The 22,915-nt window shown below is 41.1% G+C and overlaps 2 protein-coding genes across 2 annotated transcripts in view; one reads left to right on the top strand and one right to left on the bottom strand.

The window, feature by feature from the left end:
• Lgals3 (lectin, galactoside-binding, soluble, 3) overlaps positions 1 to 1,479 on the top strand; it is a 7,625-nt gene extending 6,146 nt beyond the window's left edge. Inside the window, exon 3 of the mRNA XM_013012215.1 lies at positions 1,190 to 1,479. Coding sequence (XP_012867669.1) covers positions 1,190 to 1,345 — 156 coding nt within the window. The 3' untranslated portion in view covers positions 1,346 to 1,479. The remainder of the gene's footprint in view (positions 1 to 1,189) is intronic.
• Positions 1,480 to 4,935: 3,456 nt separating this feature from the next.
• The window catches only part of Dlgap5 (discs, large (Drosophila) homolog-associated protein 5), a 69,337-nt gene continuing 51,357 nt past the window's right edge, over positions 4,936 to 22,915 (bottom strand). The window contains exons 10-15 of the mRNA XM_013012214.1: positions 17,071 to 17,290; positions 9,399 to 9,573; positions 8,782 to 8,860; positions 7,718 to 7,949; positions 6,678 to 6,727; positions 4,936 to 5,286 (exon numbers count right to left, since the gene is read on the bottom strand). Of these exons, the coding sequence (XP_012867668.1) occupies positions 5,161 to 5,286; positions 6,678 to 6,727; positions 7,718 to 7,949; positions 8,782 to 8,860; positions 9,399 to 9,573; positions 17,071 to 17,290 (882 nt within the window). The 3' untranslated portion in view covers positions 4,936 to 5,160. The remainder of the gene's footprint in view (positions 5,287 to 6,677; positions 6,728 to 7,717; positions 7,950 to 8,781; positions 8,861 to 9,398; positions 9,574 to 17,070; positions 17,291 to 22,915) is intronic.

Genomic DNA, 22,915 nt, shown 5'->3' with positions numbered 1-22,915 from the left:
TTTTTTTGGGTCTGGTCGTGGGGCCTGAACTCTGGGCCTGGGCGCTGTCCCTCAGCTCTTCAGCTCAAGGCTAGCGCTCTACCACTTGAGCCACAGGACCACTTCCAGTTTTTTTTTTTTGCTTATGTGGTGCTGAGGAATCGAACCCAGGGCCTGAGGCATGCAAGGCAAGCGCTCTCTCTCTCTCTCTCTCTCACACACACACACAGTTGGCATGGAAATCAAAAGCTTTTGCTGTTTTCTTTTAAAACTGACACACACACACACACACACACACAGTTGGCATGGAAATCAAAAGCTTTTGCTGTTTTCTTTTAAAACTGACACACACACACACACACACACACACACACACAGTTGGCATGGAAATCAAAAGCTTTTGCTGTTTTCTTTTAAAACTGAAAGTGTTTTCAGGTTCTGGGGGTTAAACAATAAGTGCTCTATCATTAAAGCTATACCTTTTGATTTTGGCTTTTGAGATAAGGTGTCTACTTTGTTTGCCCAGGCTTGAACTGCCCATTCTTTTCTTTGCCTTCCTGAGTAGCTGGGATTATAGGCTTGTGCCATTGCACTCAGATTTTGATGTTTTTAATTTTGCACTGGCACTTGGGCTTGCACTCAGGGACTCAAATTCTTGCTCAGCTGGAACTTTTACTACTTGAACCATGCCTCCAGTCTGGTTTTTTGCTGGTCTACTGGGAATCACATATTGCTAGGATGACAGCAAGCACCCAGGGCTGGCCCCAACTGGTTATTATTAATCTTCACTTGCCATCCTGTTAAAGGATTCCTACTTTGTGTATTTTAGGCTATACAAAGGCTTTTAAAGATTTAGATTCTAGGTAGGTAACTTATCAGCCTTTCCTTTTATGGCTTCACTTACATGCCTAATATTTTTGTTGTTGTTAAATATAACGTATAGTTAGTATTTGATATAAATTTACTTGCTTTGCATTTTACTCAGTTCCACAAATGATGAGGATATAATGCTGGAGATTGAGCTCAGGCTAGTTTGAAATTAAAGGGAATTTGTCTAAATTGCCAAATAAAAATTATATACATATACACTGTGTGCATATATTACACATATACATATATAATCTGTTGCATATAAAGTTTTGAAATCTTCATACTCCAGAGTGGGTAAATGGAGCAGTTATCATGCACAACCACTGTTGTCTCCTTTCAGATACAAGTCCTGGTTGAACCTGACCACTTCAAGGTTGCTGTCAATGATGCTCACTTGTTGCAATACAATCATCGGATGAGAAATCTCAAGGAAATCAGCAAACTGAGCATTTCTGGTGACATTAACCTCACCAGTGCTTCATATGCAATGATATAATCCACAAAGGGCATATCTTTAAATCTAAATCCTATACAGTTAAAGGCCTCACATTCACTGTAAGTGAAAAACTCTTCACTTATTCATCAGTACCCTCTTGTAAGCCATCCATTTAATAAATATTCTATGCTACATTGCCTGTCTTTACGTCATTTAATTGGAGCGGTTTAATCTGAATAATTTACAATGGAAAAAGAACAATGCAATGACATACATTAGGGCTTCACAAAGCTTTCCATACTTGTCAAACTACGTGAAAAGACTGTTACCTCCAAATTTCCCTCCTTATAGAGTTTCTTCAAAGTTAGGTGATGCTACATGACTATGCTGATCTTCTTCCTTGAGGACATAAATTGAGGAAATGAGAAGAGCAGAGTTTCCCCACAGACAATTACTGCTTGCATTCTTGTCTATAGTCACATGTTGTTTAGCAACAGCCTGAAACATGTTAGGTGACTTGATGATGGGAACATCATGGATGGTATGGGCCAATTCCTGATAGTCTCTCGTTGCAGTAACTATGAAATGTGAAGCTGTTGCCAGCAACAACTCTGCATATTGTGTTAGAGTATCCTTAAAAAAAAGAGGGACATACTCTAATGGAAAGTAGTAAGGCCTGGTGTTAGTGGCTCACACCTCTAAAACTAGCTACTCAGGAGGCCAAGATCTGAGAATCACAGTTCAAAGCCAGCCTGTGCAAGAAAATCTGTAAGAATCTTATCTGCAACTAATCACCAAAAAACCAGAAGTGGAGCTGTGGCTCAAAGTGGTAGAGCACTAGTCATGAGCTGAAAAATTTCAGGACAGTGCCCAAGCCTTGAGTTCAAGCTCCACAAGACTGACAAAAAAAAAAAAAAGTAAGTACAAATACATATACTGTAAATATATATACAGCTATTATCAAGTATCCTGTAGCACACATTCCTCTGTGTACTATACTTTATACAACTGCAATGCAGGTTTGTTTATACCTGCATCATCACAAACATGTAATAAACACATCATGCCACAGAGAAACCTGTCATAGGTGATAGGAATTCTCCATCATAATTTTTTTTTTGTTGGCCATAGGACTTGAACTCCGGGCTTGGGTACTGTCCCTGAGCGCTTTGCTAAAGGCTAGGGCTCTACCACTTTGAGCCACACCACCACTTTGTTTTCTAGTGGCTAACTGCAGATAAGATTCTCACAGATTTTCTTACACAAGATGGTTTTGAACAGCCTCCTGAGTAGCTAGGATTACAGGTATGAGACACCAGTGCCCAGCTCCACTATAATCTTAGTGGCCTACCATCATATATGCAGTTCATGGTTGACTGAAATGTCCTTGTGCCATGTATATTTCTTTTTACATTTTTTTTCTGTGTTAGCTAGGCTCACTTGGACCCATCACTTACAAGACACCTGGGCAAAAGCATGACTTGAATACAATGGCTCTCATCTTATGAGATGGCAGGCTGAGGGCTATTTACTTAACACATCACATTAATGCTTTTCCCAATTTTCTGATCTTGACAGTCCACTTGACATTAAATAGAAGGGCATAACTTTGGAGGGAGAGGACCTTGGTTTATAGAAAGTTCTCTATAATTCTGTTTTTGTTTTTGTCAGTCATGGGGCTTGAACTCTGGGCTTGGGCTCTGTCCCTGTGCTCTTCAGCTCAAGGTGAGCTATCTACCACTTGAGCCACAACACCACTTCCAAGTTCTCTATAATTCTGAACCTTTCGCCTCTTGGTCTACATAAAACATCTCTACTATAACATAACATGGGCCAAACAGTAGGTTGTCAATAAAAATTTCCTTTCTTTATTCGACAGGCTTTTATTGTTCTACTCAAGCAGTTTTCTTTTCTCTAAAGGGTTTCCTAACATCTCACAATTCGAGAGCCCAAAAGCCCAAGCATGTTATGAGTTCAGGGGACATTTGTGTTTGTCTGTCCAGTCAGTGTCTGTTCCATTTCCTACCAGGCCTGGTTTTATTCAGGTATGATCCCACACTTAATAGAGAAGGAGCACAGGCCAGGACCTGCTGACTCATTGACATACAGATTAGGATATATTAGTTGTATTAACCATGCCTAAGGAAAGGACAACTCTGATTGCTCATTTATGTCCCTCAAAGCCTTAGAGATGCCAACACTAGGAGTATTAGAACCAACTAGATTATTGGACCTTGAGAGGTCCATTGTAAATTACTGATTGAAATTATTCAGTTAATGTATGAAACAAAATGTCATTATTGTTAGACCAGTATGAAACCATTTATATATATATATAACTTTCTCTTTGGTGCCAGTCCTGGGGCTTGAATTCAAGACTTGGGTGCTGTCTCTGAACTTTTCTGTTCAAGGGTAGTACTCTACCACTTGAGCCACACATCCACTTCTGACTTTTTGGAAGTTCATTGGAGATGAGTCTCACACACTTTCCTGCCATGGCTGGCTTTGAACTACAATCTTCATATCTCAGCCTCCTGAGTAGTTTAGGTGTCAGAGAAACAGACTCTTGTGATCCTTCCTTAAGATTCATGTGCTGTATGAGGTTATGTGTGCCAGAAGGGGGAAAGAAAACTCTTCCCTAAGTTCTAGCAACAGTTGGAGTGTCCAGCCACAAGCCTCAGGGGGAAAGAGAAAACTCTGAGTCTGAAAGTTTGGATGCTGTGGCCACGACCTCAGGGAAGGGGCTGGGATGCGCTTTCTCTTCATGCCTCCTCCTCCTGGCACCATAAACACATAAACAACCCCGAGATACTTCTATGGGTAAAACATTTGTGCCTTGTTTATCTTTTGTCACCTTTTGACCTTATCTATCTATCTATTGGCCCATATATCTCCTGTAAACTTTTGGCCTTGTAAAACTGTCACATGCCCACTAAGATTAACTTTCTTTGTGTGTATGCCGTATATAAGTAGGTAGTTTCCCCTATTAAACTTTGTCTATACCCCGCAAAGGTGTAGTCCACTCTCTGCCCAGGCATAGTGTTCTCAGGCCTCACTGTGTGAACAGCAACAATTAGGATTACAGGTGAGAGGCCATGGTGCCTGGCCACATACACACTTTCTAAAAGCTCAGGACCATGAATATCTGAACAGATGAGAGCATTCTCATTTAATAGTGAATCCTATTAATAGGTAGAGCACCTGCTCAACAAAGCAAACTTGAGGCAAGTTCAAATCCCAGTACCATGAGGAGGGGGGGGGTAGAATCAAACTGCCTGGAAAAATGCAATCCCCAAAGATGTTTAATGTTAAATTCAGGAGATCAAATGAAGGAACAAGTATAAAAAGATACAAAAATTTAAAGTTTAATATTTAAAATAACAAAGAATATTTATAAGTTTTAAGTAAGTAACTTGGCTTTACATCAATACATTTAGTTGTCTTGCATTTTCCTCAGCATTTTTGCTCATAGCAGGCACTCTACCATTTGAGGCACACTTCAAGTTGGACTTTTACCCAGTGAATTAGATAAGAATCTCTTGGATTTTTTCTGCCTGACTGGTTTCAAACCACTATCCACAGAACTCAGCATCCTAAGTAGGCATGAGCCAACTGTACCCGGCTAAATCTACACATTTCAAACAAATGAGTCAAATCAAAGTACACCTTTTTATTTTATATGGTTACAATAAAAAATATCCCTACTTCCCTTGAGAAATAGTATCCTATCTAAAACACACTTTGATGAACAAACACTGAATATTAGAACACTATGACATTATACAAGTGGACTGAATAAGATGAACTAATACATAGTCTAAGAATGTGTCACTGCATCAACATCATGAAGGAAAATATTGGGCTGATTTTCCTGGTTATTCTCCACTAAGTGGCCTCAGCGGAGAAAAGGCAATGAGGTTACCACCAAAAGAAATGTGTCTGGCATGTTCTTGACGTCTGTTCTCCATCTGAGTGCCCAGGTTACCACAGTTCAGGCCTGGCTAAAGAACAAACACAGAAATCATTAAGTTTCCCCAATGGGCTTGGAGGCGTGGCTCAAGTGGATAGCCAGCCATGAGCTAGGAAGCTCAGCAAGAACTCAAGGCCCTATGTTTAAGCCTTGTTACTGAAAATAACTTTTTTTTTTTTAAAGAAATTCCTTCACTTCAATCACCAACATTGGCAGTTAATTTCAGACTAATATAAATAACATAAACAGCTTTCCCTATAGAATAAAACTACTACTAAGAACGATGCTATATTTAAGCAGATATAATTTCAAATAATTTTTAATTGGAAAAGTATACAAGAAATTCATGTCTAAAAAGATGATTAATATATAAATGCACTTAACATATTCAAGATGAGTAAAACTCAGGCCTTAACCATTCTATGAAAATACCATAATTCCCAAACCATATAAGCAAGTGAACTTATATATCTAAATTCAAATGTTTATGGAAATAAAAAAAACAGATAATCTATAACTGTGAGACACTTTTGATCATACTTACATCAAGCCCAGAATGTTATTATTTAATAATTTTCAGATTTACTTATGTATTATTGGAACTAATAGTTCAGAGTTCAGATCTGAGAATAAGGTTCAATCAGGTTTATATGAATTGTCCCTGTGCTAAGTGCTCAATCTTCGAGGTCTCAGTTTATGATTAAGAAAGATCCACCACCAACAAAGAAAGGTGTGCGTGCAGGTCACAGTAATGTTTTTTTCTTTTGTTTTGTTTTTTTGTTGGTCGTGGGGCTTGAACTCTAGTCCTGGGCGCTGTCCCTGAGCTCTTCAGCTCAAGGCTAGCGCTCTACCACTTGAGCTACAGCACCACTTCTGATTTTCTGGTGGTTAACTGGAGATAAGAGTCTCATGGACTTTCCTGCCTGGGCTGGTTTTGAACCATGATCCTTAGATCTCAGCCTCCTGAGTAGCTAGGATTATAAAAGTGCCCAGCTCATATTAACTTTTAATGAGATGAATGTATGCATCGTATGCTTATGCACGCAGATCTACAAGTGAGTAAGCATAGGAATGGAAAGAGCTTTAACAGGAAGATATTTAAAGAATGCTAATGCTGAAGCCAGAGGCCACCAAAAGTAAAGTCTGGGAGCATCCAAATAAAATAGCAGAGCATATATACAGTAATGTAAAAGAATTAGGGTGAAAAAACCCAGGAAGACTGTAGGCAGTATTCCTCATATTTGTTGTACCTCCCAACATTTCTGAAAGGCAAAGCCTTGTCTTGGATCAATACCTAGCATAACTCAAACCGCATACTGCACAGTTGGAAGACAGCCTAGGCTACATAGTGAGACCTGTCTCAGAAACAAACTCAAAATCTAGAATATAAAGGAATTTGTCAAATTAAGTTGAAAAACTTACTGAATCAAGAAAGTGGCATTCAGTAGTGAGACTTCTATTATCGCAAAGTACTGAAAAAAAAATTAAAGAATATTCTCAGTCAAGAGTTGTTAAAAATGGACAATGTCTTGAAAGATAAGAAAAACCCTATATATTTAAAAATGCAATTAAATTTTTTATTCTTATAGAGTCTAAATGAATACCATTCAGTTTAACACTGAAGATACCTGAAAGATGCTGATGAAGAACAGGTCTGGCCAGAAGAAACCGCTGGTCATGGCTATAACATTTTACCTGGAGTCCCAGATAGACCAACACCACAGATATACGGAGAAAAACAGGTGAAACCTGCACACATTGTATCCTGACAGTAAGACCCACTTCCTCTTATAATTACAATACAGTAGGTGGAAACAGGCATTAGGAAGGGGAAAAAATAGGTCAATTATGTCTTGAAAAGTTGAGGGAATTTTACTGAGCTTAGTTCACTAACACTGAAGGCTCTCAAACAGGTCTAATATAAAATGCTCCTTATAGCCAGGATGGATCAGTGGTTTTTTTTTGTTTTTGCCAGTCCTGGGGCTTGAACTCAGGTCCTGGACGCTGTCCTTGAGCTTCTTTTGCTCAAGGCTAGCTAGCATGCTACCATTTGAGCTACCGTGCCATTTTGGCTTTTTCTGTGTATGTGGTACTGAGGACTCAAACGCAGGGCTTTATGCATGCTAGGCAAGCACTCAACCACTAAACCACATACCCATCCTGTTGCTGATTTTTTATTACATCTACTTTAAGGCTTGGGGTCAAGAATAGAACACCTTTTTTTTTCTCCTAGAGCTCAGGACCTTGTACTTAGCAGGCCAAGTGCGCTTCCACTAAGCTAAATCTCCAATCCAAGAGTAGAACTCTTAAAACTAGTTTTTATGAAACATTTACTGAGAATGTCCTGTTTCTGAACCTTCATCCTTAGAAACTGAGATTTATGATAATGAGATTCATGATAATATGTATCTTTATCCAAGCTCATTTTTAACAAAGCCTCATTGTATTTTAAACAATCATACCTGACTGAGAAGTTTCAGCTTCTTTCAGGATGGTATTTTGTAATGATACATTTTTTTCAGGGCTACTCATCAAAACATCCTGTGAGGCAACTGAAGAATTGAGTTCCATTTCTTCTACAACATCTGAAATTTCTTTGTTAGTACTAGTATCATTGGCTACTCCAGAGGGAAGAGGCAAACTCATTCTTTCACTGGGTACACAATACATTTCAAAATTTACCTCATTTGTATCCTGAAAGTAAAAATGGACATTATACTAATGACCAAAAATGAAAATAAACACAGACACACACACACAAATCTTCTATTAAGTGTGAAAAAACTAGAGTGTTACATGCCATAGGCCAAAGAACACTATAAATCCTACTCCTTGCTTCCTGACAATGAATTCAAGTAATACCTTATAAACAATAAGGATGAAGGCAAGTTTCTTAGCAAATATCTATACACCAGTTTGGGGATGGGCAAATACTTTCTGAGAAGAACCAGCTAGTGAATATTTCAGATTTAGTGAGCCACCAGGTCTGTCACAATTGTTCAAATCCACTCCAGCATTGCAAAAGCATCTACATAAAATAAACAGCTGAGAGTGACGGTTACAACAAAACTTGGCTTATAAAAACCAGTGGTCAAAGCTTGCTGATTTTGACCTAGGTAATTAGTTCCACATTCATGTTGGTGTAATATGGAACTACAAAAAGACCTACTGAAAACAATCCATAGGCCACTGAAACAAGAATTATTTTGTATTACTGATTTAATTTCCAATGGAGATTCTAGGGTGCGTGCGTGCGTGCGTGCGTGCGTGCGTGTGTGTGTGTGTTTGCCAGTCCTGGAGCTTGAACTCAGGGCCAGGACACTGTCCTTCAGCCTCTCTGTGTTCAAGGCTCTACCACTTGAGCCATAGTACCACTTCTGGCTTTTTTTTTTTCCTTCTGAGGAATTGAACTCAGACCTTCAGGCATGCTAGGCAAGCACTCTACCCCTAAGCCACATTCCTAGTGACTGTTTTTGTTTTGTTTTAATAAGAGTTATTACTTATAGTGATATACATAGCAACATACTGAGTGATTTACCACCTGGCCATGGTTTACTTCAATTACATCCTCTGATTCAGAACACTGAGCATCTTCTATGGTGTCTCTGAAAATTAAAAAAAGAAAAAAGAAAAAGAAAAAAGAAGCACATTATAGTGTGATAATTAATATATTGTTCTTTTGACTTGTGTTCTTTATAGAGGGAGTAAGTTAAGTTTAGAGAGCTAACCTAATCTAGACAGAAAGGGGCAAATGGCATATACCACTATATACCTTGCTCCACCTGGAATCTTTTTTTTTTTTTGTCAGTCCTGGGGCTTGAATTCAGGGCCTGGGCATTGTCCTTGAGTTTTTGCTCAAGGATACCACTCTACCACTTGAGCCACAGCGCCACTTCTGGCCTTTCTGTTTATGTGGTACTAAGGAATTGAACCCAGGGCTTCATGCATGCTAGGCAAGCACTCTACCGCTAAGCCACATTCCCAGCCCTCCACCTGGAATCTTAAGCCTCAGTTTCCTTATTAAGAGGAAGTCTTGCCTATATGCTAAATTGTGAAATTTAATTAAAAATGAAAACTCTGGTACATTTCCCTATCTTAACAGTTTGAAATGATATTTAAATTCTTAACATGTTAAAGAAATACCTGCTTTCAGGAATGTTTGAAAACAATGTCTTCTTGCCAGCATGTTCACTCTGGGGATTGGGATTCTCTGGTGATGGCTTTTGACCTAGAAGGTCCATTTCAGTCCTGTTCTCAGGTACAACTTTGCTGACAGACTTAGGTGTGCCAAGTCTTTGAGAGCATTCAGAGGACAGTACTAGAAAATGAGAGAAATCACATCAATAGCAAAAATTATCTCATTTTTATTTTTAAGTTTTAGAAAGGTTATCTTGGTATAACATGGTTAAAATAGAAAGAAATGGAGGAGAAAAAAAACATTTCCTGCTTCCTACAAAGAAATAGGAGTGAAAGACCCCTTACTCACTTTACCAACAAAGACAAGAAGAAATACTAAATCCTAACTAATCTCTCTAGGAACTTCCTTTTAAAGATAATGTTAAACACACACATTAAACTATGCTTCTTTTTGATACCCACTCCTGTAACTTAAAAAGAACAATCTTAAAAGGTAGAACTCTAGAAAGACAAAGGAAGTTAAAGAGTTATCAGTAACAGCTTGGGAGCTATACTTGTATATTAGCAGGTGAGGTGTTACACTAAGCAAATACTAAGCCAGTAATCAGAAAAGCAAGCCAACCCAATTTCTACCATAGAATCTTTCAAAAGAATTAGTAGCCCTGAGTATCTCTAAAAGTGGAGGTAAAAAATAGAGCTAAAAACAGAAGTAGTTAAAAGTCAGCTTAAAAAATAAGTAGAGGGCTGGGAAGGTGGCTCAGTGGTAGAGCGCTTGCCTTGCATGCCTGAGGCCCTGGGTTCGATTCCTCAGCACCACATAAGCAAAAAGAAAAAAGCCGGAAATGGTGCTGTGGCTCAAGTGGTAGAGCGCTAGCCTTGAGCTGAAGAGCTGAGGGACAGCACCCAGGCCCAGAGTGCAGGCTCCATGACAGACCAAAAAAAAAAAAAAAAAAAAGGCTGATTGAAGGCCAGGTAGGTGTCAGAGCAGGAAGCAAGACACCTATGATCTCAAAAAATAGCCAGCACAGTTAGGCGCTGATGGTTTAAGCGTGTAGTCCTAGTTTACTCAGCAGGCTGAGATCTGAGGATTGGGACTGAAAGCCACACAGGCAGACAAAGCCTTAAGACTCTTATCTGCAGTTAGCCATCAAGAAAGCCAGAACTAGAGGCATGGTTCAAGTGGTAGAGTGCCAGTCATGATCGAATAAGCAGAGCAAGAGCCCAAGCCCTGAGTTCAAGCCTCAGTGCTGGTCAAGTTGGCCAGGATTACTCAAACTAAAACACATTTTAGTAAGTAATTTCTAAATGAAAACATAACTCTGAGGGGGTACACATCCATCTCAGTCATAGATCCTTCCCTATATAGTTGGAAGAGAAGATAGAAATGTGAGGAAAGAACAGAGCAGCAGTACAAGACTATGAAGAAGACAGCACAAGGTTTTGGGACAGTTTGGAAGAGATCTTTATGTTTAGAAAGTGGCATTGAGCTGGCTGGGCATGGACCAGAACATTAGTCAGTGGCAGACAGAAAGGGTCATGAAGACTATGGAGAGAAACTGGTAGATATAAGAGACTGCAGAGGAAGAAGCCCCAAGATGTAGAGACCAAGTTTTAGGAATCAGGGATGTCTCTGGCTTCTCAAGCCTGGATAGAGTATCAGCAGAGCTTTAGCCCAATCTGGGAACTCAAGAAAAGGATGTAATGGGAGGTGTGTGTGTGGGGGGTGGGGGGCAGTGTAGTTGGATGGCAGGAAAGGCCTTTCCAGGTAATTTCTGCTGGACTGGAGGAAGGGGTAGTAACTCCAGGTAGGAGAAAGTACATGATAGAAGTGAAAGAGTTAGATGACAGTTGAACACAGGGACAAACATAAAGGGAACCGGAAGAGTTTTGGGAATACTCAAAGCAAGTTGAATCTGCCCTCAGGGAGCAGAATTACCATAGTGCAGGATGTCATGTGACAAGGGGACTGATCACAAGGTCTAGCTTATTCCTTTCCTAAAAACAGTCCATGCCAATGAGGTATTTGGATTGAAATGGCCCAAAAGATATTTTTCTCCTTGATTTTAGGTAGAATAGATCATATGTACAAGGGCCCCTAACTAGACCTATCTGTTCATAGACATTAATAGGGATTATACTCGGACATTCTTTTTTCTTTCTTCTAAACATGACTCTAGTGACATGTATGTACTTGTTCTTTCAAGACTGTTCCTTATGATCTGCCCTTGCCTGGAGGAGTCACGCCTCGCATGCTTGTAACTATTCTGGGCACAGTGAAGCCCGACGCAAACAGGTAAAGAGGGTGATGTAAACAGCCTAGCCAGTCTGTTAATTGGTTTTGAATTAAAAGTGATCTATTTAAAATGTTAATAGGATTTAAAGAAAAAAGAAACTTGACAGTAGTACATATGGTTATATGTAATATACCTGCTAACATATATATATATTCTTTATATCTATATCTATGTATATCTTCAGCCTATATCTCTATCCATCCATAGTTGCTTACTTCATTTAGGTATATTGTATTGGATAATTTAGTTTCACTAATACTGAAGATACAGACTGAGGCCTGGTGGATCAAAACTAATTCTGGTTGAAGGGTTAATGAAGGGGCTGGGAAGGTGGCTCAGTAGTAGAGTGCTTGCCTTGCATGCATGAGGCCCTGGGTTCCATTCCTTAGCACCACATAAGCAAAAAGAAAAAAGCTGGAAGTGGTGCTGTGGCTCAAGTGGTAGAGCGCTAGCCTTGAGCTGAAGAGCTGAGGGACAGCCCCAGGCCCAGAGTTCAGGCCCCATGACTGGACCCCCCCCCCCAAAAAAAAAGTAGAGAAGATAGTAAGATAATAGGTTGAAAGCCACCATTTTATTCTGTGAATGAGGAAAAAAAAAATCAGTGACAAGAAAGTGACCAGATTCTGAAGAAGAAGAGAAGCCGGGCGCCAGTGGCTTACGCCTGTAATCCTAGCCACTCTGGAGGCTGAGATCTGAGGATTATGGCTCAAAGCCAGCCTGGGCAAGAAAGTACATGAGACTCTTATCTCCAACAAACCACAGAAAACTGGAAGTGGCACTGTGGCCAGGTGGTAAAGCAGCTGCCTTGAGCTGAAGAGCTCAGGGATGGCGCCCAGGCCCAGAGTTCAAGCCCCACGACCAACCAAAAAGAAAAAAAGGATGACGAGAGAAACTATAGAGGTTCAAGACCCAAAAACTGACAAAGAAGAAAAAAAGTCCTGAGCTAGTGCCCAGATTTCCTGGCTCAGAGAAGGGAATCCAGAGACAGCAATACCAGGCAAAATTAGACGACCCCTATCAAGGGATCACCAAATTCATCTTTGGGAGAAGGAAAAACAATCCAGAAGCCTTACTACCAGCTTGGGGACTTGGGAGGTGAGGAGTAATAATGTCATGAGAGGCTGTAGTATGAGAAACTAAGACATTCTCTGTGTCCCTGTACCCTGAGAATGACAGAGCACCATCTTGGAAAAGTGTCTCTGTGAGCCCAGGGCCAAGAAGTAATCATACCTTTACAATCCACAGGACACTCTGCAATGGAACTTGGGCATAAATCAGTTATGAGACTTGTCAAGGGAGGTCAGAGTGGGTGGCAGAGGACAGAAAAAAATATTAATCTGCAGGAGGCCACAGTACAGCCAGGAAGCCAGATACAAAACTCAGTATTAAAATACCAATAGTTTAAAGAAACCAGGAAAACAATTCTATTCATAACAACCCCTGAAACAATGAAACATCAAACAAGGTATTAACCAAGGACATAAATGATCTCTACAATGAAAACTATAAAATCTTGAAGAAAGAAACTGAAAACATGGAAAGACCTCCTATGCTCATGGATTGCAAGAATTAGTGTTGAGAAAAATGACCATATTACCAAAAATAATATATAGATTCAACAGAATACCCACTACCTCAGTATCATTTCTCAGTTAAAGAAATCAATAAAAAAAAAATCGCATGGAGGCATAAAAGATCCCAAATAGCAAATGTAACTCTAAGTAGTAAGAGTATCACTGGAGGTATCACAATACCAAACTTCAAATATACTACACAGCTAGGCACCAATGGCTCATGCTTGTAATCCCAGCTACTCAGGATGCTGAGATCTGAAAAACACACACTAGAGTGAAGACACCCCCTTCAATAAATGGTGCTGGAAAACTACCTTTAGAAGACTGAAACTGGACCTCTATCTCTTAACATACACAAAATTCAACTCTACTCACTAGACACTGATGGAAGTAAACTATACAACTCATGGGTGGAGATGAAAGGGACAGTGAGGGAACAGAAGATACTGTATGAAAGGAATGTACTCATTACCCGACTCATGTAATTGTAATCCCTCTGTACATAACCTCTACAATAACAATACAGTAAATTAATTTAAAAAAAAATCAACTCTAAGCCGGGCACCAGTGGCTTACACCTGTAACCCTAGCTACTCAGGAGGCTGAGATCTGAGGATTGTGGTTTGAAGCCAACGTGGGCAGAAAAGTCCCTGTGAGACTTTATCTCCAGTTAACCACTCAAAAACAGGAAGTGGCACAGTGGCTCAAGTGGTAGAGCACTAACCTTTGGCAAAAAGAGATCAGGGGCAGCGCCCAGGCTCTGAGTTCAAGTACCACAACACCCTCCCCCCAACACAAACAATCTAGTTAGATTAAAGAGCTCAACGTAAGACTTGAAACTTTATTTATTTTTTGTGTTTATATGGTACTAAGGAATTGATCCCAGGGCCTCATGCATGTTAGGCAAGCACTCTACCACTAAGCCACATTCCTTGCCCTCAAGACCTAAAACTTTAAATCTGCTATAGGAAAACGTAGGAAAGCTCTGGAAGGTATAGGTAAATTAGGGCTCCAGATTCCTAGAGAATGGGAGCAAGAATTGACAAATGTGACTATATCAAATTAAGTTTCTGCACAGCAAAACAGTCACCAGAACCAAGGGCCTACTCATGGACTAGGAGAAAATCTTTACCAGGTATTCAAAAGATATAGAAAACTAAAAAATTTAAACAATAGAAAAACAATCCAAATTAAACACACAGTTCTCATAAGAACAAATACTAATGGCTGATAGATACATGAGAAAATGTTCAACATCTTTGGTTAAAAAGGAAATGCAGGGACTGGGAAGTTGGCTCAGTGGTAGAGCGCTTGCCTTGCATGCATAAGGCCCTGGGTTCGATTCCTAAGCACCACATAAGCAGAAAAAAGCCAGAAGTGGTGCCGTGGCTCCAGTGGTAGGGCACTAGCCTTGAGCTGAAGAGCTGAGGGACAGCACCCAGGCCAGAGTTCAGCCCTCACAACTGGCAAAAAAAAAAGGAAGTGCAATCAAAACCACACTAAGATTCCACCTCAGCCCAATCAGACCATCAGCCATAAAGAAAACAAACAACAAATGCTGCTGAGAATGTGGGGTGAAAGGAACCCTCATATTCTATAAGGCACTGGTGGTTCATGCCTGTAATCCTAGCCTCTGAGGAGAGTGAGATCTGAGGATCATGGTTCGAAACTATCCAGGGCTGTGAGACTCTTATCTCCAATGACAGCCAGAAAACTGGAAGTAGCGCTGTGGCTCAAAATGGCAGAGGCTAGCATTTAGAGAAAAAGCTCAGTGACAGCACCTAGGCACTGAGTTTAATCCCCATAACCAACAACAACAAAAAAAGAAGTTCCCTCCCAATGATTCTGCCATACCACTACTGAGCATATACTCCAAGTATAGTAAATCAATATACCAGAAAGACATATCTGTAAATCTATGTTTATTGCAGCACTATTCAGAATAGCCAAACAATGGAATTATTTGCCAAATGAGTTAAATGGATAAAGAAAATGTGATATATATGTATACATACTATGAAGTATTACACAGCCATAAAAAAAATAGCAAGATCTTGTTTCAAAAAAAAAAACCAGAAGTGGCACTGTGGCTCAAGTGGTAGAGCAATCACCTTGAGCTGAAGAGCTGAGGGACAGCTCCCAGGCCTAGTTCAAGCCCCATAAGCAACCAAAAAAAATACAAAAAGAATGAGATATTAAGTTGGGCTGGGAAGGTGGCTCAGTGGTAGAGTGCTTGCCTTGCATACATGAGGCCCTGGATTCAATTCCTCAGTACCACATAAGCAGAAAAAGCTGAAAATGGCGCTGTGGCTCAAGTGGTAGAGTGCTTACCTTGAGTTGAAGAGCTCAGGGACAAAGCCCAGGCCCCATGACGACAAAAAAAAAAAAAACAAACCCAAAACTCAAAACAACAACACTTGTCTTATTTTCATCACTATCTTCACCTCTTAGAAGTCTGTGACCTAACTTCAGAGACTGTGGGATTACAAGGTACTAACAGTTGTGAAATTACTTGGAAAACACAAAAGCAATCATAGAAGATAGTAATAGCAACCTGATCATATCTATTCAAAATATGATGTGCATATGGGTGGGGGTTAGCACATGGCCCATTTTCTAGAAGTCAGAATGCTTTATCTGTCTATATGAAATCTATACTTCTTACCTTGGTTATTTTTTAGGTAGGGTCTTGCTTTATGCTGGGGCACATGGGCCAAAATTCTACACGTACTTCCCCATGTCACTAGGAATGATAAGTCTATGCCATGACACTCAGTTGGGATAATATGCACATGCTATGGAGCTAGCTATTGGTTAAGATCCAGTTTTATTAACTTTATGACTGGATTGGCCTCCAACTGCGATATCTCAATCTCCATCTCCCCATGTCTTAAGGTTTTTATTTATTTATTTATTTATTTTTGCCGGTCATGGGGCCTGAACTCTGGGCCTGGGCGCTGTCCCTCAGCTCTTCAGCTCAAGGCTAGTGCTCTACCACTGGAGCCACAGTGCCACTTCCGGCTTTTTCTGCTTATGTGGTGCTGAGGAATCGAACCCAGGGCCTCATGCTTGCAAGACATGCACTCTACCGCTGAGCTACCTTCCCAGCCCCTGTCTTAAGGTTTTTAACTCAGGGCTTTGTGTTTGACTGGCAAATGCTCTATTGCTTGATCATACCTCCAGCCCTTCTAGCTCTGATACTTTTTTGAGATAGGGTTTTGCTTTTTGCCTGGGCTGGCCTGGACCACAATCCTGTTTATACTTCCTGTAGCAGCTGGGATTACAGGTGCATGCCTAGACTATGAATGCTTCCATACATCTAGTGCTTTTTCTTTTTTTGCCAGTCCTGAGGCTTGAACTCAGAGCCTGGGCACTGTTTCTGAGTATCTTTTGCTCAAGGTTAGCACTCTACCACTTGAACCACAGTGCCACTTCTCGCCTTTTCTGTTTATGTGGAACTGAGGAATAGAATCCAGGGCTTCATGCATACTAGGCAAGCACTCTACCATTAAGCCAAATTCCCAGCCCACATCTAACTCTTTCTGTTGATATGGGGTCTTTGCCTGGTCAGGCCTGGAATCTTGATCCTCCTGATATCCTATGTAGCTAGGAAAACAGTCATAGATTGCTGGTTGAGAAAGGGCCTTGAGAAATTTTGCACAGGTTGATTTGGAACTGTAGTCTCCTTATGCCTTCTAAGTAGTTATGAGTGTGTGAGCACCCACACTTGGCTGTTTTTTATACAAGCCCTCAAGTACCCCAAGTATTTCTCTTAAGCAGTCTGAGAAAACAAAAATAAAAATAACCAACCTGAGAATGATTTCACAGGACTCTCAACTCTAAAAAATCCAGCATCAAACACGATTTTATCCACTTCCTTTGGTGTTACAGAAGCCACTGTGTCAGCATGTTCTCCCTGCTTAATTCTCTCTCGCATGGCATTTTTTATGGCAGCAAGGCGATTTCTAGCCGCAGCCCTTCCACCATCATCCTGTTTTGGTTTGCTTGCTATCCCTGAGACAATTTTCTTCTGCAAAGAGAAATTAGGATATCAAGCTGCTATTACTTAAGATACACACACACACACACACACACACGGGCGCGCGCGCACACACACGCGCGCACACGCACGTACAATATTTAGCTATTATTTATTTATTTTTGAAACAGAAGCTGGTTTTGCAATCCACATTGGCCTCAAATTCAAGATCCTCCTCTGGAGTGCTGAGATTTCTGGGGGGGAGGGGGTGTCACTATACTTGGCAAAAGTTCAACTGTTTTTTTTGTTTTGCTAGTACTGGGACTTGAACTCAGGGCCTGGTCACTGTCCCTGTGCTCTTCAGCTCAAGGTTAGTGATCTACTACTTAAGCCACAGCTTCACTTTTGTTTTTTGTTTTTTTTTTTTTTGGAGTTAATTGGAGATAAGAGTTTCTCAGAATTCTCCTGCACAAGCTGGCTTCAAAGTGGGATCATTAGAGCTCAGACTCCTGAGTAGTTAAAATTACAGGCATGAGTCACTGGAGCCCAGCTAAACTAATTAAACTTTTAAAAGAGAAAGCCAAGCTGGACATCAATGGCTCACACCTGTAATCCTAGCTACTCAAGAAGCTGAGATCTGAGGATCTTGGTTCAAAGCCAGCAGGAATATCTATAAAACTCCTAACTCCACTATACCAAAATAGCTGGAAGTGGAGCTGTAGCTCAAAGTGATAAAGAACTAGCCTCTAGTGAAAAAGCTCAGGGATGGGGCTGGGAAGCTGGCTCAGTGGTAAAGTGCTTGCCTTGCATGCCTGAGGCCCTGGGTTCGATTCCTCAGCACCACATAAGCAAAAAGAAAAAAGCTGGAAGTGGCACTGTGGTTCAAGTGGTAGAGCGCTAGCCTTGAGCTGAAGAACTGAGGGACAGCGCCCAGGCCCCACGACAGGACCCCCCCCAAAAAAAAAGAAAAAGCTCAAGGACACTGCCCAGGCCCCAAGTTCAAACCACAGGAGACAGACAGACAGACACAGACAGAAAACCAAATTATACATAAAATATATCACATTATATACACACCAAATTCTTAGTATGTTCTAAAAATTCTAGGGGTGAATATATCAAGGACTAAGTTTCTTCCTTCAAGGAGTTTATAGTTTAGTGGAATAGCTAACTAAGGGCAAAAAGGAGGATAAATGTGGCCAGGCATGCTGGCTTACAACTATGATCTCGGTTATTCAGGAGGCAAAAATCATGGTTCAAGGCCGCCCTTGTAAAAAGTTAGCAAGTCCTCAACCCAATCAATAAGCTAGGCAAAGTAACATGTAAATCTGGTCCCAGCTACAGGAGAATTGTGGTGCAAGGTTATCCTGGGCAAAATTGCAAGAACTTATTGAAATACAACTTTTAGCAAAAAAGCTGGGGACCTGGCTCAAGTAGTTGAGTGCATACCTAGAGTTTTAAACCCCAGTTTAGCCAAAAATAAAACGTACTGATTACCTGATGAATGTCCTCTGTATAGCACCTCTATAATAATAAATAAAAAAGAAGAATACCTAAACCAACCTTCAGATACAAGGGAAGACTTACAAGTAAGCAGCATCTTGTTGTAAATCAAGTAGCTGGACTAAAAGACTGGGGTAACAAAGGCTGGATAGAACAGCATGTTTGCTGAACCAGCAATGAAAGCTGGTAGAACGGACATGACATGAACAACTTAAACCTCTAACATCTGATTGTTTTAGACATGAACAACTTAAACCTCTAACATCTGATTGTTTTAGACTACATTTATACACCAAACAGTTACTGGTTTTTAAGCAGGAGAATAACACGATCAAGCTTGGGTTTTAGGAAGATGGTTCTGGATATAACCTGGAGAATGAACTGGGTGGGAGACTTACTGAATGATAATAGAAAAGAAGATGGCAGTTAGGCCGAGGAGGAGGAGATGGAACAAAGAGAGGAGATTCACAAAGTTTTTTTTGTTTGTTTCCAGGGCTGAGGACTGAACCCAGGGCCTTGCGCGTGCTGGGCGGGCGCCCTTCCGCTGGGCTAAAGCCCCAGCCCCGCATTTTTTTTGGTCAGTTGTGGGGCTTGAACTCTGGGCCTAGGGGCTGTCCCTGCTCTCTTCAGCTCAAGGCGAGCGCTGTACCACTTGAGCCACAGTGCCACTTCTGGTTTTCTAGTGGTTTATTGGAGATAAGAGTCTCACAGACTTTCCTGCCCAGGCTGGCTTTGAGATGCGATCCTCAGATCTCAGCCTCCTGAGTAGTGAGGATTACAGGTGTGAGCCACTGGCGCCTGACCTAGATTCACAAGCTTTAAGAAGTATAACTGAGGTAGGCACCAGTGGCTCACACCTGTAATCCTAGTAACTTAGGAGGCTGAGAACTGAAGATCATGGTTCAAAGCCAGCCTGGGCAGTAAAGTCTATGAGACTCTTATCTCCAATAAACCACCAGAAAACCGGAAGTAGCACTGTGGCTCAAGTGGTGGGGCACCAGCCTTGAGCTGAAGAGCTTAGGGGCAGTGCCCAGGCCCAGATTTCAAGCCCCATGACCAACCAAAACAAGAGCTGAGAGTCAGATGCCAGTGTATCATACATCTGCTTCTGCAAGAGGCAATACCAATGGGGCTTTAGATGTTCAGGTCTGCTTGGAAATAAAAAAAATGAAGCAACTTGCCAGGCAGTGGTGACTCATGCCTATAATACTAGCTACTCAGGAGATCTAAGAATTGAGGTTTAAAGCGAGGCTGAGTAGAAAAGTTTGTGAAACTCTTTTTCTTCAATTAAACATCAAAAAGCCAAAAGTGGAGCTATGGCTTAAATAAGGTTGCTAGCCTTAAGCAAAGAATACAGGGATAGCGCCCCGGCCCTAACCCTGAGTTCATGTCCCATGACAAATGGAAAAATAAAAAAAAGAAGAACTGAGAGGATTTTTTGTTGTTATTGTTGTTTTTTAATTGGTTGTGGGGCCTGAACTCTGGGCCTGGGCATTGTCCCTCAGCTCTTCAACTCAAGTCTAGTGCTCTACCACTTGAGCCATAGCGCCACTTATGGCTTTTTCTGCTTATGTGGTGCTAAGGAATCAAACCCAGGGCCTCATGCATGCAAGGTAAGAACTCTACCACAGAGCCTCACCTGAGCCCTGAGAGGATTTTCTGATCCAGCCAACCCCATGGAATGGAGTAGGTAAACTAGCAAAAGGAAAGGGTCAGAAGAGATACCCAAAGTTCCTGAGCCTCTGGATGGGAGTCTTTATAGAATGGGAGTCTTTACAGAGATAAGGACACACTAATATGTGTGGAAATTATTTTTTGGATAAAGTGACTTTTAAAGTATACTGTGTCATGAGGCATAACTGAAAAGTGTGGCTGGCAATGTAGATCAGAGATTCATCAGTGAGGGGTATACAATTGCACAGGAAGGGGCTGGGAAGGTGGCTCAGTGGTAGAGCGCTTGCCTTGCATGCTCGAGGCCCTGGGTTCGATTCCTCAGCACCACATAAGCAGAAAGAAAAAAGCCGGAAGTGGCACTGTTGCTCAAGTGGTAGAGCGCTAGCCTTGAGCTGAAGAGCTGAGGGACAGTGCCCAGGCCCAGAGTTCAAGCCCCACGACTGGACCGGAAAAAAAAAAAACAACAACACAATTGCACAGGAAGGGGTGGGAATGTTGTTTAGAGATAGAGTGCTTGCCTAGCTATATCCAAGTACATAATTTGAGAAATATAAATAAACAGAATTAAAACCTATACATGGAATCAAGAGGACAATCTATATTAAACCACTGCTATGATCTGGAAAAAGAGCCAACCTTTATTACAGAATAAATAACACTATATAGAAATCATGACAAAGTAAATACATGAAAACCAAGATGAGAAAATTCACTCAACTAACAAATAAACATTCTTTGGCTGAGGGATGTGGCTTAAGTGGCAAACTGTTTGCCTAGGATGCCCTGGATTCAATTCCCGGGACCACCACCACTCCTGCCAATAAAAATCACCCAAACTATTTTAGGTTGCAGTGGTAAAGAAGCTGCCTAGCATGTATGAGACCCTGGGTTCCATCCCTAGGAGGGAGAGAGGGAGAGAAGGGGAGAGAGGGGGAAAGAGGGGGAAAGAGGGAGAGAGGAGAGAGGGGGAGGGGGGAGAGAAAGAGAGAGGGGGGTAATAAGGGGGGAACAGACTTCACAGAAAGAATATGTTGAGAGAACAGAATTGAGGAATATCGAAACGGTAATTAATGGAAAAACAAACTTGCAAACATGACTTTAGACTAAGCTGAGAAGAAAATACTATAGTAGATGGAGAGAGACCTCTAGTGATAACAGGCAGAATTACAAGATTGATATATAACTAGTGTATTACTATTTCCAGGTCTAAGTGCTCAATAATAAATATCTATAAGCTGGGTGCTGGTGGCTCACATCTGTTATCCTAGCTCTCAGGAGGCTGAGATCTGAGGATAGTGGTTCAAAGCCAGACCGGGCAGGAAAGTCTGTGAGACTCTTATCTCCAATAAACTACCAGAAAATCGGAAGTGGTGCTGTGGCTCAAGTGGTAGAGTGCTAGCCTTGAACTGAAGAGCTGAGGGATGGCGCCCAGGCCCAGAATTCAATCCCCACAATCGGAAAAAGAAAGAGAGGAAGAGAGAGAAAAAGAGAGAAAGAGAGTTAGAAAGAGAAAGAAAAAAGAAAAAAAGAAAAAAAGAAAGAAAGATCCACAGTAGTGGGTTGGCACAGTAGTTACATGCCTGTAATCTCACAACTCTGGAAACTAAAGTGAGAGGATGGATTACAAATTTGAGATTAGCTTGGGCAACAAGGGAGAATCCTATCTAAAAAAAAAAAATCTCTCTGCAAAGAAATATCCAGAGTAGCTTTAATAAGTAGCATCTATTCATTATCTAGATTTATAATTCCTTCAATCATTTATTAACTGCTCTTAGGATCCTTATGAGACCTCATTAGTAAAATAATTTTTAAAGGTTTTTCTGAAACGTTAACACCTTAAACTCCTAAAATATGAGTCAGACAAGTTTTTATCAACCTAGACCACAGGAGCTTATAACTACAGGTACACTTTCATTATTTTTTTGTTGTTGTTGTTAGTCATGGGGTTTGAACTGGGCCTGGATGCTGTCCCTGGGCCTGGACGCTGTCCCTGGGCCTGGACGCTGTCCTTGCGCTCTTCAGCTCAAGGCTAGTGCCCTACCACTTGAGCCACAGCGCCACTTCTGGTTTTCTGGTGATTTATTTGAGATAAGAGTCTTACAGACTTTCCTACTCAGGCTGGCTTTGAACCACGATCTTCAGATCTCAGCCTCCTGAGTAGCTAGGATTATAGGCATGAGCCACTGGTGCCCTTCGAGTAGGGTTGGGAATGTGGCTTAGTGGTAGAGTGCTTGCCTAGCATGCAAGAAAAAGCCGTAAGTTCTATTTCTCAGTACCACATAATCAGAAAAAGCCAGAAGTGGCGCTGTGGCTAACGTGGTAGGTAGAGTGCTAACTTTGAGCAAGAGCAGCTCAGGGACAGTGCCCAGGCCCTGAGTTCAAGCACCAGAACTGGCAAAAAAACAAAAACAAAAACAGTGGGATTTTATTAGATTAAAGCAGCAAAATTTACAGGAACAAGTAACAGAAAATTTTATAAGATTAAGTACAGGGAAGGAA

The sequence above is a fragment of the Dipodomys ordii genome, unplaced genomic scaffold (genome assembly GCF_000151885.1).
Source record: "Dipodomys ordii isolate 6190 unplaced genomic scaffold, Dord_2.0 Scaffold16, whole genome shotgun sequence".
NCBI classification, from domain to species: Eukaryota; Metazoa; Chordata; class Mammalia; order Rodentia; family Heteromyidae; genus Dipodomys; species Dipodomys ordii.
The sequence above is the reverse complement of the archived record's forward strand: the minus strand, read 5'-3'. Positions and strand labels throughout refer to the sequence as shown.